Here is a 14,125-nt window from a genome sequence, read left to right as displayed (position 1 = left end):
CATATTAGGGTGATTTGTAAGATCACCGAATCACTTACTATTATTATATTTTTATTGACGTCATCAGCCATCGTCTTTTATTAAATTTCTAGCTGCGCCCCGCGGTGTTACTCGCAAAAACTAAGTATGTACACATTCTACCCGATCCCGCCCCGTTAAATTCAAAATTCAAAAATCATTTTATCTCAAGTACGGTATCTCGGCAGATTCTACCGAAAAGAACCAGTGAGAAACTCAACTTATTTCCATTTACCAGATTTTACAAAACTCCTTCCACGTGAAATTCTGTTTATCACAAATCCCACGGGTACCATGAATTTTTCCGACATAAAAAGCCTATGTTGAATTATATATTCGATTATTCTGCGACGCTATTAAGTTAAAAACATCAATTTTACACACAAACTTTCCCGTTTAAATTATTACTGTGATACTAAACTTTTAAAACAAGTGACACGACGAGATCAATGATCATGCATGTTATAATAATGTTCATGAATCATTCATAAAAATAAAACTTAAATGTGAATAGTCCCTAAACGTTACATGACAAATTCGTGTATGACATGTCATTCGACTTTTTATTGGAAGTACCGTGGACTAATTTAAATTAAATCGAGCGCTTTTTATGGGAAAGACGTTGTATAAGTTATGGTAATGAGTTAGTCCTGTTTAAATGAATACGAATAACTGAGAAGTCATTTTTAATACATCAATAGCTCAATTGTAATGCCGGACTCATCACTGAGAGGTGCCGGTTCGATTAACGCCCCGTTGAATTATTGTCGTATCCACTCCTAATATTTAAACGATATGGCCATTTTTGCCATATCTTTTAAATAATCATTATCATCATATCAACCACTAGACGTTCACTGCAGAACAGGATAGACCTTTTGTAGGGACTTCCAAGCATCATGATACTGAGCCGCCTGCATCCAGCAAATCCCTGCGACTCGCTTGATGTCGTCAGTCCACTTGGGGGGGCGGGGGGGGGTCTACCAACACTGCGCTTTATAGTGCGGGGTCGCCATTCCAGCACCTTGAGACCCCAACGTCCATCAGCTCTTCGAACCATGTGGCCCGCCTCGTTGAGCTATATCGGTGACTTTGGCTCTTCTGCGGATCTCCTCATTTCTGATTCGATCACACAGAGATACTCCGAGCATAGCTCGTTCCATCGCCCGCTGTGTGACTCTGAGCCTTTTTATGAGGCCCATAGTAAGCGACCAAGTCTAATATGTATGTCCAATATTTGTATGGTACATGCAGCACAATGCCAATGGATCCTTTTTCAAGGTTGTGCCAAATATGATAGTGGGGTTCTGATACTTAGATTACTTTTTTTTTTGGCTCGCCTAAGTGGTCTGGGTATCAGGCACTACAATAGTGTTTAGGTGTTATTTAAGACACAATTAGTAGTAGTAGACTATTTTCAAATGTTATATATACAATATTAATCTTATTTTAAGCGACTAAAATTTCTGTTTGTCGCCGACAACTTATTGTTTGGGTACTAGCTAATGGGGCGAAGTAGTTAAAGCGAAGCTTGACCGAGTCCGTTAGGTATAATATAAAAGTAGTTTCATTTTCAAAAACAAAATCTATATTTACTAATTTTAGTTATAATCAGGCATTTTGTTTCTTTATGTAGAGATATAAGGACCCAAATCAAATGATTAGGTAAAGATTATACAACGACTCAGTTAGATCATTTATCAAAATAATTAATTTGCGGCTGTATAAGGCAGTGATGTGGTAAGTTCATCAAGATTGTGATGATGTATGTGTGACAGGGCGACGCATTGGCCTGTCCTCTGGTGGACGAATAAGGATATTTATAATTCCACCCGCATTATGTATTCAAATGTTATAATCATGTAAGTTAATTCGTTTATTTCAAGTATGTTACAATAGTTACAAGTTACTATTGTGCTTGTTGTAGTTACTTAGTTTACAAGCTTATTATTATATATTTTTATCATTATTAGCCTATTTTAACGGCGGGAACATCTTGCGATACCTATAGGGCGCTCGTCATGCGGTCGGCTTCAGTATACTCGTAGCGTTCGATCCGTTCACATTTCTTGTCGGATAATTATTTATGGGTTACTTGAGATAAGCGGGGAGAGTGACTACAGTGGAAATGAGGAGTGTGTTAACTGTCAAGGGCGCCCTTAAGCCTACACACAACGTTCACAAGTGCGTGACTCAACTCAAGGTCATTCTCTGCTATTCTAGGGTCTTATTTTGGTTACAGTTTGATTTGTTAATTAAGTTGTTCTGGCAAATGTTGTGAATCATAACGTTTGTTCGACATTAATTTTCCTATTTTTGTAATCCACCTTTGAGTCTGCTAAAAATATTTTTTTCGTTAAAAAATACAAGTTAACACATACAGCTATAGTGCGAAATAACCATTACTGCAACCGGCGCCGCGCTGAATGCTAATGTGCGATCAACGCCAACAAAGCATTTCTCGAATTATAATAAAAATATTAAACGCTTAGTGCGATGACTCCGACAATATCAGAGCTTAAATCAACGACATAATATTGTTCCTACGGTCACTAGTTTACATATATTTAACACGCAGCTACGCCGCACGCGCCGGCTCTATTTCTTTTATTTACTACTGAATTTTTAAGCCGGATATACATATTACCACCAAAAATTTACAATGAATTATAAATTTATTTTTTATGGATTTTATTTTGTACGTTTAAATGGCATTAAACTTATAGGTATTAATATATTACATGAGCTTTTTTAACGGGCCTTAATCCTTAAAATAAAGGGGGGAAAATCTTATGCCCACCATACTCTCCTTCATAGTGGGTTGTCTGCCGTTGGATGTTAATGTTTGATTCTGTATAGTTCACTCTCAGACATTAACGATATGAACGGGAGCGACGGCTTAACATGCTGTTTGAGGCACGAGGGTGTAACCATTTATTTCTTGATCATCAATTTCTCAACTATGAATTTTTAGAGAGAATTTCTTGAAAGAAAATCTAAAACATTTTATAGCTCGAATCTTCATGATGCGAAGCCACATGGACTTTTCACTCATGGGTTCAGTGATAAATCCTTGTGGCTTCGCATTTTCGCAGTAAATAAAATTCTACTTTTCTATGTTTTCTTAACTTAATCATACTACATTTGTGTTATTTTGTTATAGGTATTTCAAATTCTAGCCGACACCGCGCTGTATCACCTGCGTATTTCCCGTTCCCGTGGGAATACAGGGATACAATATATCATACACTCTTATATATTATCTTTCTAATGGTGAAAAAATTTTCAAAATCGATACTGCAGATACAGAGATTTATCCCCTACAATACCACAAACTTTACCTCTTTATAATATTAGTTTAGATATATTAAATTTAAATCGTGTAAATCCGGCTTAAAATAATTTACATCAAATCTTTACTGGGTTTTGCAAAAACGTGACAGGAAAGCAATACGCATGCGAGCACTATCTCGTCAACTCGGCGATGCCTTTAAATTTTTCCACTACTAAAGTTCATTAAACCTACAAACGCACTGGAAAGGCATTTTGAGTCTAAGCTCCATATACTATCCTCCTTTAAGGAGAGATGTTCGACACTCTGTAGTGAACCATTAAAATAAGCTGATAATGATGAAAGTTCATTGAACTTGTAAAATTACTTGAAACTACATATAACTGTATATGTATAGACATTTTCACTACCTCCTACACTAATAAGAGAATAGAGCATGGAAATGGAGTATTTAGCTCGATTAGCGTTTGCCATTTCAATCCCATACCGCAGTCCAATATGGGCGGTGGTCGTGGGTATAGGATTCGATTCAGCCGTAAAAGCCTCAAACCCACGTTCTAATTACCGCAGACCAAACCAATTAGCCCGAATTTCACTTGAATAGTCCAAGAGCTAGCGACACATACAATTATACTTCATGGGTAGGGTAGGGCACAGCAATACAATTTTCATGGGTAGGGTCACTAAATTATGAAGAATTAGAATCTTTATTAAAACTTATACACACACACACATGCAAACCAACCTATTATTAAATAATTTTTCAATGTTCATTTAGAATCTGTTATTTCTGTGCTAGCTTTGGAAGAGCGGAGCCTTCTAATATAGAGGTAGTTTTTACTACTCCTAAAAGAAGGTAAGGTACAGTATTTGTTATTTTAAGATATTATGATTATTTTACAGACTATAGTACGCGCGTTAACAACTGAGTCTTAGGGCCATAAATCATTTCTCTATATCTATCTCGCTTGCACTTATGGGTCTTATGGAGCCGTCTAGTGAAGGGTGTAACAATGAAAGACATATTATCGATAAGTAAAGTTTATTATCGTATCTTGTTCACAAAATTAAAAAAATTAACAATATTTGATTTAATATAATACATATTTCATATTATATAATTATTAACTAAATAAAATTAATCTTCATCAAGTGTTGCCGCATTTAAAATCGGGTAATTGTTCACGGAATTTTTCTAAAATTTTCGCCACGGATGGATACTCTCCATTCTCATAAAATGAAGCTACAGTTCGCTTCAACACACTTTTATCAAAATCGTCAATATTAATGACGGTTTGTGGTTTCTTAAAATTTGTTCTTGGTATACAGGTACTGCCTGATTGTGATACTTCCGTCTTGATTCGGTCCACTGTCGCTCTGCTCACACCACAAACAAATGCGGCCATTTCACGTGGTTTGTTGAAATTTAGAGAAGCCACTTTATTCGGATCACTTTTCAATTCATTGAGAAACAGGAATACGTTGTGAATCAGTGTTCGAGCTTGAGGGCTAATATCGCCATGTAATTTCTTCAGATCAACGTTAGAAAATAAAGTATCCATAGTGCGCAACGAGTAACACATGAATGTATTTATTTAATTGGAGTAAACACATTTATAGCAAAAAAAATACGCAATGCAATTACATTAGAAACCGACCAATCAGAATCGTCCAAATCATTATTGACTCATCATTAGCACGTGCGCAGGTAGCCGTTTATCGATAATTAGGGTGCGCAGGTAGGCGCGCTGCACATTCCTATCTTTTTTGACTTTTATGACCGGACGACTCAGATGATAACGCGCATACTATAGGTAAGTGATTTACCTGGTTAAGAGGAACACTCATGGTTGTTAAAGAACGTTAGACACGCTAGTATTAATAGTAGGGGAAATACGTACAAAATGACATATACGGACAAAATGACACAGGCATCTTATTTCAAATTCTGCCGCTTCTAGCCCGCCATAGATAAGTACATCACATGACTCTATCCGGTATTACTAACCTGTCAAAACGTGAACTCGCGCCAGTCTGTCGTTTGGGTGTCATGGCTGACGACAAACATTGGTAAGTTACGAGTTTTTTTTTAACTGCAGCGAGTTTTGTGTATTTATATTATATTTTTCATAATATTATCTTGTGTTTACATATGTTACATCCCTTAAGTACTTGTTGTTGCCTTCAAGTGGTTTTTTTTATAAATAATAATCAATTAGCATTTATTGTTGAATTTTGATTTTTTATAACGCTTTAAGGACAAAATGACATACATATGTAACGGACAAAATGACATAGATATGTCGTTTTGTCCATATGAACTCAACTATAGGTACCCAACACCTGTTTCTCGTTAACTAGCTGTTAATTTCTTTACAGATATTAACAGCTGATACCAAAATGCCTCGTAATTATAAGCGTACGACTGATCGTCAATCCTGGAGTGAGGAATCAATGCGCAAAGCTATAGAAGCAGTTCGCAGTAATAGAATGGGCTGGCTTTTGGCTTCGAAGACATTTGGAGTCCCTCAAGCAACACTAAGAAGACATGCATCGAATAGTAACAAAACTTTAGAGTCGTCTGCAAAAGGTCTAGGATTTTGGAAAGCTACTTTTACACCTGAATTGGAAAAAAAAATGGTTGAGCATTTGAAATTACTAGAGTCTCGTTTATTTGGGCTGACGCGAACGTCTGTTCAAGAATTAGCTTTTGAGCTAGCTGAAAAAAACGGGTTTGCTCACAAATTTAACCCGCAAAAACGAAAAGCTGGACAAGAATGGTTAGAAGGGTTTTTAAGACGAAATAAAGATATTTCTTTACGCAAACCAGAAGCTACTTCAGCTGCTCGTGCTCAGGCCTTTAATCGACCTCAAGTCAAAAAGTTTTTTGAGATTTACGGACTTCTGCTGGAATCTGAGAAAATTGGGCCACACAGAATTTATAATACTGACGAATCAAGCCTGTCTACTGTACAAAAACCCCACAAGATTTTGGCTTCTACTGGTAGGAAGCAAGTTGGCGTAATAACTAGCGCAGAACGTGGAACTAACACCACTGTTGTTTGTTGTGTTAATGCTATTGGTACCTTTGTTCCGCCGATGATGATATTTTCTAGGAAAAATATGAAAAAGGAGTTGGTCGATGAAGCACCTCCTGGCACTTTAGGTGTAGCTCAACCATGAGGATGGATGACAACTGATTTATTTCTGAAATGGCTCAAACACTTTCAAAACTTTGTTAAGTCATCTATTGACGATAAAGTTATATTGATTGTCGACGGGCATGTAAGCCACAAAGGGCTTGAAACTTTAGAATATGCGAAACAAAACGGCATTATTATTTTGTGTCTACCTCCACATTGCACTCATCGTCTCCAGCCTTGGGATGTCTCATTTTTCGCGCCTTTGAAGACATATTTCAACCAAGAAACATCCAAATGGCTTAAACAACACCCAGGGCGTGTTGTTACACAATTTCAAATTGCTGGTCTGTTCAAAGAAGCTTATGGTAAGGCAGCTACAGTGCAAAATGGTTGTAACGGATTTAAGAGCACTGGAATTTGGCCTCTAAATCCTGAAATATTTCCCGATTATATGTATGAACCAGCAGAGACTACAAACATACCTGCACTGGCAGACACCACCAATATGCAATTTCATCAGCAAATAGGTCCTATTCCAGTTCCCATAGCAGGACCCTCCACACAACAGCTAGACAATTTAATGTCACTTCCTGGAACGCAACATATAATCCGCGCCGTTACACCTGACAATAACGACACAACCGTTCAAACAACCGACTCTACTGAAACAACTGATAATTTAACAGCAAACACTGGTCAAGACCTTATTATACCTGCTGCAAATGAAAATTGCCCATCTATTGGTAATGAATTACATCCCTCATCTCATACTTTAGCAGTGCCTATTGAAGTTTTATCTCCTGTCCCAAAAGGACTTTACGTAAGTGGCCAAGGCAAACGTAAGCCAAAGAAACACCAAACATCTTTAGTTTTGACTTCCACTCCAAATATGAACGAAATTAAGGCTAAAAATGAGCCTAAAGCTCCTTCAGAGAAGATAAAACGAAAGGTTACCAAAACCATATTCCATGAAGACAGCGAAGAAGAAAATTGTCCAAATTACACTCAAGATGACGAAGAAGATTGCGCATGCATATATTGCAACGATCTTTATTCACGATCAAAACCTGGAGAAGACTGGTTGCGGTGTTTAAAATGTTCGCATTGGGCCCACGCTTCTTGCGCGGACGTTTCTAAACGAACCAAGCGGTTCATTTGCGAGCTTTGCTTATAATTTTAAAACTTTTGCCGTGTATGTCATTTAGTCCGTATGTGGTATGCCATTTTGTCCATAGCATATGGACAAAATGGATTTCGTTGATCTCTGTTAAATTTAAAATTATTATTTTTTCTACTTTGTTTATCTTTTAAGTATCTATTATAAATCAAAGATATGAAACCTAAGATTACTGGTGTGCAAATATGAATGCGCTGTGATTTACCATTAAAGAGTTATGACCCAAAACCAAAACTATATGTCATTTTGTACGTACTTCCCCTACTAGTAGACGTGCAACAATAAAATGCTTTAACAACGCTCGCGCGTAATAATTTCCGCAATCATTGACTGCTTATTAAAAATAACCGCAATGCTTTTTTCGGTAATTATCGTATTGTTTTAATAGATATGCTTGCAATATTGGCGTAAAAAACTTATGACACAACTTTCAGGTATCTACAACGCTTCTATGTCTCCGTTACTTCCACTTAACTAAGCCTTAACAACGTATACTGAAACACAGCTATGGTGCTTACTGGTAGTAATGAGCGTTTCAGTTCAACTTATTAAACTTCTTTTTAAGTGACAACCTTTGATGGTCATTTCCACTCTTGTACCCAGTATTAAAATTAAAAAAAAATACAAGGATTTTATTAAAATCTAAATAAGTGAATAAATCTAACTAAATAAACAGAAATAAATAAAATTAAAACCCAGGTTTTTGGTTTATATCAAGATGGCGCCCATAGAGCAACTATGACATGACAATTGACAGCAAACGTCAAATCGACTACTGCATTGAAATCGTCATCAATCCGCCATTATTACCCATATTAGTGTTGCATTTCTTGGGAGAGAATGAATAATATTTCGAAACAATTAAAGTCAATTCGTAGATTTGTATAATCAAAAATAGTTTAAAAAAAAAATAATTATGCAAGGGTACGATGATCCTTTAGAAGCTTAATATTTTACTTAGCGATGATAAATCTAGCCGTCACCTCTTCACCTATAAAGAGTTCATGTATATCGAGTTTCGTTTACATACCAGTCGATATGGGAGCACGTTAATGGATCAACAAATATTCTCCAAACGGTAAGTACCGAAAGCTTAATGTGTTCTAGAATATTAACATCCTATGTTTGCGAGATCAGAGTGTTGTTTGAATAAAGACTGGACAAAATATTATTCAATTTCTATGGAAAGTTTTTTTTTAATTTGATATTTAAGTCTCAGATCAGAGAGAGTCTAATTCGAAGAATTTATCTTCTAGGTAAGCGTTTTCCACCGTAGGCAGCATCATCGTTTGATTAGGTATGATTGCAGCCAAGTACTCGTCTTTATAGTTAAAAAATGTACGATGTATTGGCATAGAAGTACGTTTGTGGTTTTTATCCAGCATCGTGCAAGAAAGCCAATAGCTTTTCGGTATCCTTGGCTAAAAGTCTTTCTTCATCATGATCACCTGTATGCTTTCTTTAAATTTTAGTTTCATAATCAGTAGCACGCATGCTAGTTCTAGTCTAATAAAGCACTATCGTAATTTAGTTAATTGAGGTATTACCGAACCTTCTTTAAACTATTTATACTAATATTATAAAAAGGTAAAATTTGTGAGGTTGAAGAGGATAATCTGCGTGATCCACTAAACCGATTATGGAACTTTTTGATCAATGGAAAGCAAAGTTAGTTGTGTGTGTCAAAGGCTAGGTTATTCCCTGTATTCCGAGGGGAACGAAGACCACACGGCTGAAACCGCGGGGCGTCTACTGGTTGTAGGGGGTAATTTCTGGATCTACTCAATCTATTTTAAAAAATGTTAACAATCGAAAGCCACGTTATATGTGAGTTTCATAGGTTAAATTTCATTATACGGAAACCGCAGTGGTGATCGACTCTCCACTAGATGGACCGAAGACATCAAGCGGGTTGCAGGGAGGCGCTGAATGCTGGCGGTTCGAGATCATGGAGGTCCATGAAAGAGATGTCCAGCAGTGGACGTCCATCGTCTGTTAATGATGATGATACTAGGTTTTATTTTATCCCCGTATTTTCTTAGGATAGAGGTTTATGCAAGTGAAACCGCGGGGCGTCTGCTAGTTGTAAATACATATAATACTAGGCGCCTAAAATGTTTATATCTAATTCCGTACCCAAAACAATAAGCATCGGCTCCACATAAATGATATTGTATCAAATGCATGTGAACTTAACCTTTGGTTCAAATGAGTCACACATTCACTAATTCAATGATCAGAGCCTTGAGCGACGCGTGATAACAATGCAGACTGGGCCTCCTCCTTCAGTCCCACGTTTAGTTTTAAGACACTACGAAATGTGTGAACTGATGTAAAAATCGTAAAATAATACGTTAAACGATACTAGAATTTATAGTAATTATAAAATAATAAATAGGATTTTTTTTATAAGTTAGCCCTTGACAATCAATAATACAATCTCACCTGATGGTAAGTGATGATGCAATCTAAGATGGAAGCGGGCGAACTTGTAAGGAAGAGGATGAAAATCCACACGCCTTTCGGCTTCTACACGACATCGTACCGGAACGCTAAATCGCTGGGCGGTACGTCTTTGTCGGTAGGGTAGTAACTAGCCACGGCCAAAGCCTCCCACCAGCCAGACCTGGACCAATTAAGAAAATCTCAATAGGCTCACCTGTGGATCGAACCAAGGACCTCCGTCTTGTAAATCCACCGCGCACATCACTGTGCCACGGAGGCCGTCAAATATTAGGATTACTAGCTCAATCAGTCACTTATCATCATATTAAATGTTATCTAGATTATTTTGCCCAAATCATACTGATGGTATCACTGGATGCTGGCGGCTCTTTGTTTACTTGTCACGATTTAGTAACTTAGACTTTATCCTGAAATTTTTCAGAAAAGAGCCTTTCAAATAGAAAAAAAAATTGTTCGTCTGACCAAGAACTTAAGGTTCTTGGTCAGATGAACAAATTTTTATTTCGAACTAGGTAACTATTATGGTGTGTATTTCTTATATATATTTTTATTTATTATAAATTTAATATACTGTTAAAAATCAACTATTATGCTAAAAAATTGTTCATCTGACCAAGAACTTAAGGTCAGATGAACAAATTTTTATTCCGAACTAGGTAACTATTATGGTGTGTATTTCTTATATATTTTTTTATTTATTATAAATTTAAATTTAATATACTGTTAAAAATCAACTGTTATGCTATTGAGGCAGTTGTTCCAATGCCGCATGAATGAAGCCCTACTTAAAAGTACTATTGTAATTGATTGCACAAATATTATGACAATTGCTATTAGATATCACTTGTTAATGGCTGATGGGCGGTTGAAAAATATTTATAATTTATCAGCATTAGGTGTTATGATAGGGTGACCACAGATCTACATAAAAACAGACAGAAATATAAAGACAAACATTGTATTTTGCCGTCATCCTAACGCCTTAGAACCCCCAACATCCTTTGGCTTTTCAACTACGTGACCCGCTCATTGACAATTAAGCTTGTGACTCGCTGAGCTATAAAATGTAGATGACCTTAGTTCTTCTACAAATATCCTCATTCCTGATTCATTCACGCAGAGACACTCTGTGCATAACTTGCTCCGTCGCCCATTTAATGACTCTGAGCCTAATTATGAGACCCACAATTTGCGACTAAGTCTCATTCCGTAGGTCATCACATCGAAAATTTTCGTCTTGGACTGAGAAATTGAATTTTAACTTTGTAGGCTATTATAATAGGCTATTATAGATGCTTCTATAACTCTACCACTGTCCTATAAGCAGAAGAAAGTAGGGAAACCCTCGTTTGATACTAATCTCAGCGCAGATCCGCGCAATGACTCATCTTACGTTCGGGATCACGTTTCATAAGCCCGCCCACGCCCTAATTGCGTCTGAATGAGATTAGTTCGAACAAAAGTAAATTAATCAAGTGACTCATTGAGACGATGCTATAGGCTCTACGGCTCAGACCTATATTCAACTAGACGCCGCTCGTTCGTCCGCTATTTGAGGAAGTGCTTCATAGTTGTGAAATTCATAATATTTCAACTTGCGAGTGCTTCTGTTTGATACTCTCCCATTGGACTATTATCACTCCTAGCACATAGCTAAAGATAAATGACGTAAGTAAAACTATTGAAATTAGGTTATTTAGTTTGTGAAATTAGTCATAAATAAAATAATATTAAAATCTAACTGGCCCCAACTTTGAACTACCTAAACTTGGCGTGTTACTGTTGGGATATTTCTTGGTTTTATTTACTCTTTTAGAGTAAAATTGAAGCTGTTTTCGTTTTTAGCTAGAATAAATAGCAAATATTTCATGCATTAAGAGTTGAAGAATATCAGACGCAAAGACGCCATTTAAATACTGCAAATACACTTGGCTCAAATATTTCGGGTGAGCGGATAACTTGTGGTATCTAGATAAATATAAATCCGTGCTCCACCAAGATAGTGAGCTCAAGGTTTAAAAGGTGATGTGAATTTCTAATGTGTGAAAGGTGTTTCGATTGTTGTCTAGCAAAAGTTATTTAGCAAAGGTCGTTTAATAGATCCCTTTATAGCAAATGAACAACAAACCTTCCCTTTTTGGTAATGAAACAAATAAAATAAGGTCTTAAAATTCATACAAGTCACATTAAAATTCCAAGAATGATTAAATAAGAAGCATACAACAGAAACCTAAATTTAGAATACGAAGGTATTTACCGAGCTGCGATTAGTACCAAACACCCAGTAGCAGCGTGTTTGTCTGTTTGTCTTCCCCTTTAGCTCATAAAGTGCACTGCTTCTCGGCTTACTGCGCAAACATTGGTAAAGTTCCACTTTTGAGGCAAATACCAGTATATTAAATTTCCAACGCCCGCCCATTGATATAACAAAACTAGAACTTTCAGCTTTGCTAAACCTATTCTCAATTAAAAAAAATCACATCAAGTTATCTGTCTGAAAATAAGCCAACAACTCGTAGGTTCTCGTTGAACTATCAAACTAGTGGTTTGATAGTTCAGCCGATTATAATAAAATTTTGCACACTGTAATCGGTATACAGTTGATCCAAGGTGAGTTGACAGGACATTTTTTATCGACAATATTCAAGAACAGAAACTTCTATTGTTAGTTTCTGGCTAAAGTTTGCACAAATTTCTACAAAAATGGAGAATATAAATTAAAAATATATTTCTTAATTGCTGACACCCGTTCTGCTTCACACAAAAATGCGCCTTTGCTTACACGTCCCTACTACAACCACAGAGAAAAAGAATATCTTATCTATATTTTCTTCAATACTTAACTGCACTGATCTTACTTTCTTCAGAAATTCCTTCTACTTAGTCCCATTTGCTTTTTTGATGGCCGTTGTAAGAGGGAAGCCCATGAGCAGTGAGTAATTTCAACTGAGACCTAAAAAGAATATTATTTTAATGAAGGTTTATGTTGGTTTCCTGAAAGTAATCTTATGGTTGTATATCTTCGGTGCCTCATATCAGTGCCAGTATATTAAATTTCCGACGTTTCGCAGATCATTTTCACGTTCTTGTTTGAGTATTAATTGCTTGTACAACTTGGATTTGGATTACAGAACATTTTGTCTACTACTTAATGTCTTTCTCTTTGCTTACCATCAGTAGGTTGATAACTTATCGCAGACCTTATAGAAGCTGATCGAATACCTTTTTTTAAATAAAATAATTTTTTTTTAAATAATACATGCACCTTCAACTTTTCAGTTGTGTGCCTTTTAAGAAATTAAATATCACGTGTCACAAACGGTGAAGGAAAAACATCGTGAGGAAACCTGCATACCAGAGAATTTTCTTAATTCTCTGGTATTTGAAGTCTGACAATCCCCATTGGGGCAGCGTGGTGGACTATTGGCCTAACCCCTCTCATTCTAAGAAGAGACTCGAGCTCAACAGTGAGCCGAATATGGGTTGATAATGATGATGATGATATTTCAGAGATATCGAATAACTATACTTCACAAGATATTGATTCATCATCACAAGATATTCATTTGGAATTCGTCAAATAGAACTCGACTATAATAGCTGCAAGTCTAAATCATCGAACAGTAGCCAAGTGCCCTCCACTACTCTTACGCAGCCTTTACAATACTCAACTACCTATAAAAATAATACCTTATTTACCTTTATACGATGTAATCTTTATTTAAATTCAAATAAGATTACGTCGTGTAAAGTGGAATGGGTACAAAACTATATACACATTAGGTACAAAAAAACATTTGCATTAGTTGTTTTATTTGTATGTTTCAGAGTAAAAAAAGAAAGAAAGAAATATCTTTATTTTTAGGTAGTGCCACACATTACAATATTAAATTCTAAATTCTTATAGCTAGAGCAATAAAAGAAGAACGCCTTGCAACATGTGGCATAACCTAGAAAAAGGCCCCAACTCAGCATTTTGCCACATTCTTAATTCCTATACAAAAAAAAGTATGCAGCACTGTTTTTTCA

General features: G+C 36.2%; 1 protein-coding gene across 1 annotated transcript; it reads left to right on the top strand.

Annotated features, from left to right (window-relative positions):
• The first annotated feature begins 5,710 nt into the window (after positions 1-5,710).
• On the top strand, positions 5,711-6,493 carry LOC112043401 (uncharacterized). The gene has a single exon (XM_024078801.1). It carries the CDS (start codon positions 5,711-5,713, stop codon positions 6,491-6,493), a length of 783 nt encoding a protein of 260 aa, XP_023934569.1.
• Positions 6,494-14,125: the final 7,632 nt, after the last annotated feature.

This window comes from Bicyclus anynana, chromosome 15 (assembly GCF_947172395.1).
Source record: "Bicyclus anynana chromosome 15, ilBicAnyn1.1, whole genome shotgun sequence".
NCBI lineage: Eukaryota > Metazoa > Arthropoda > Insecta > Lepidoptera > Nymphalidae > Bicyclus > Bicyclus anynana.
The sequence above is the reverse complement of the archived record's forward strand: the minus strand, read 5'-3'. Positions and strand labels throughout refer to the sequence as shown.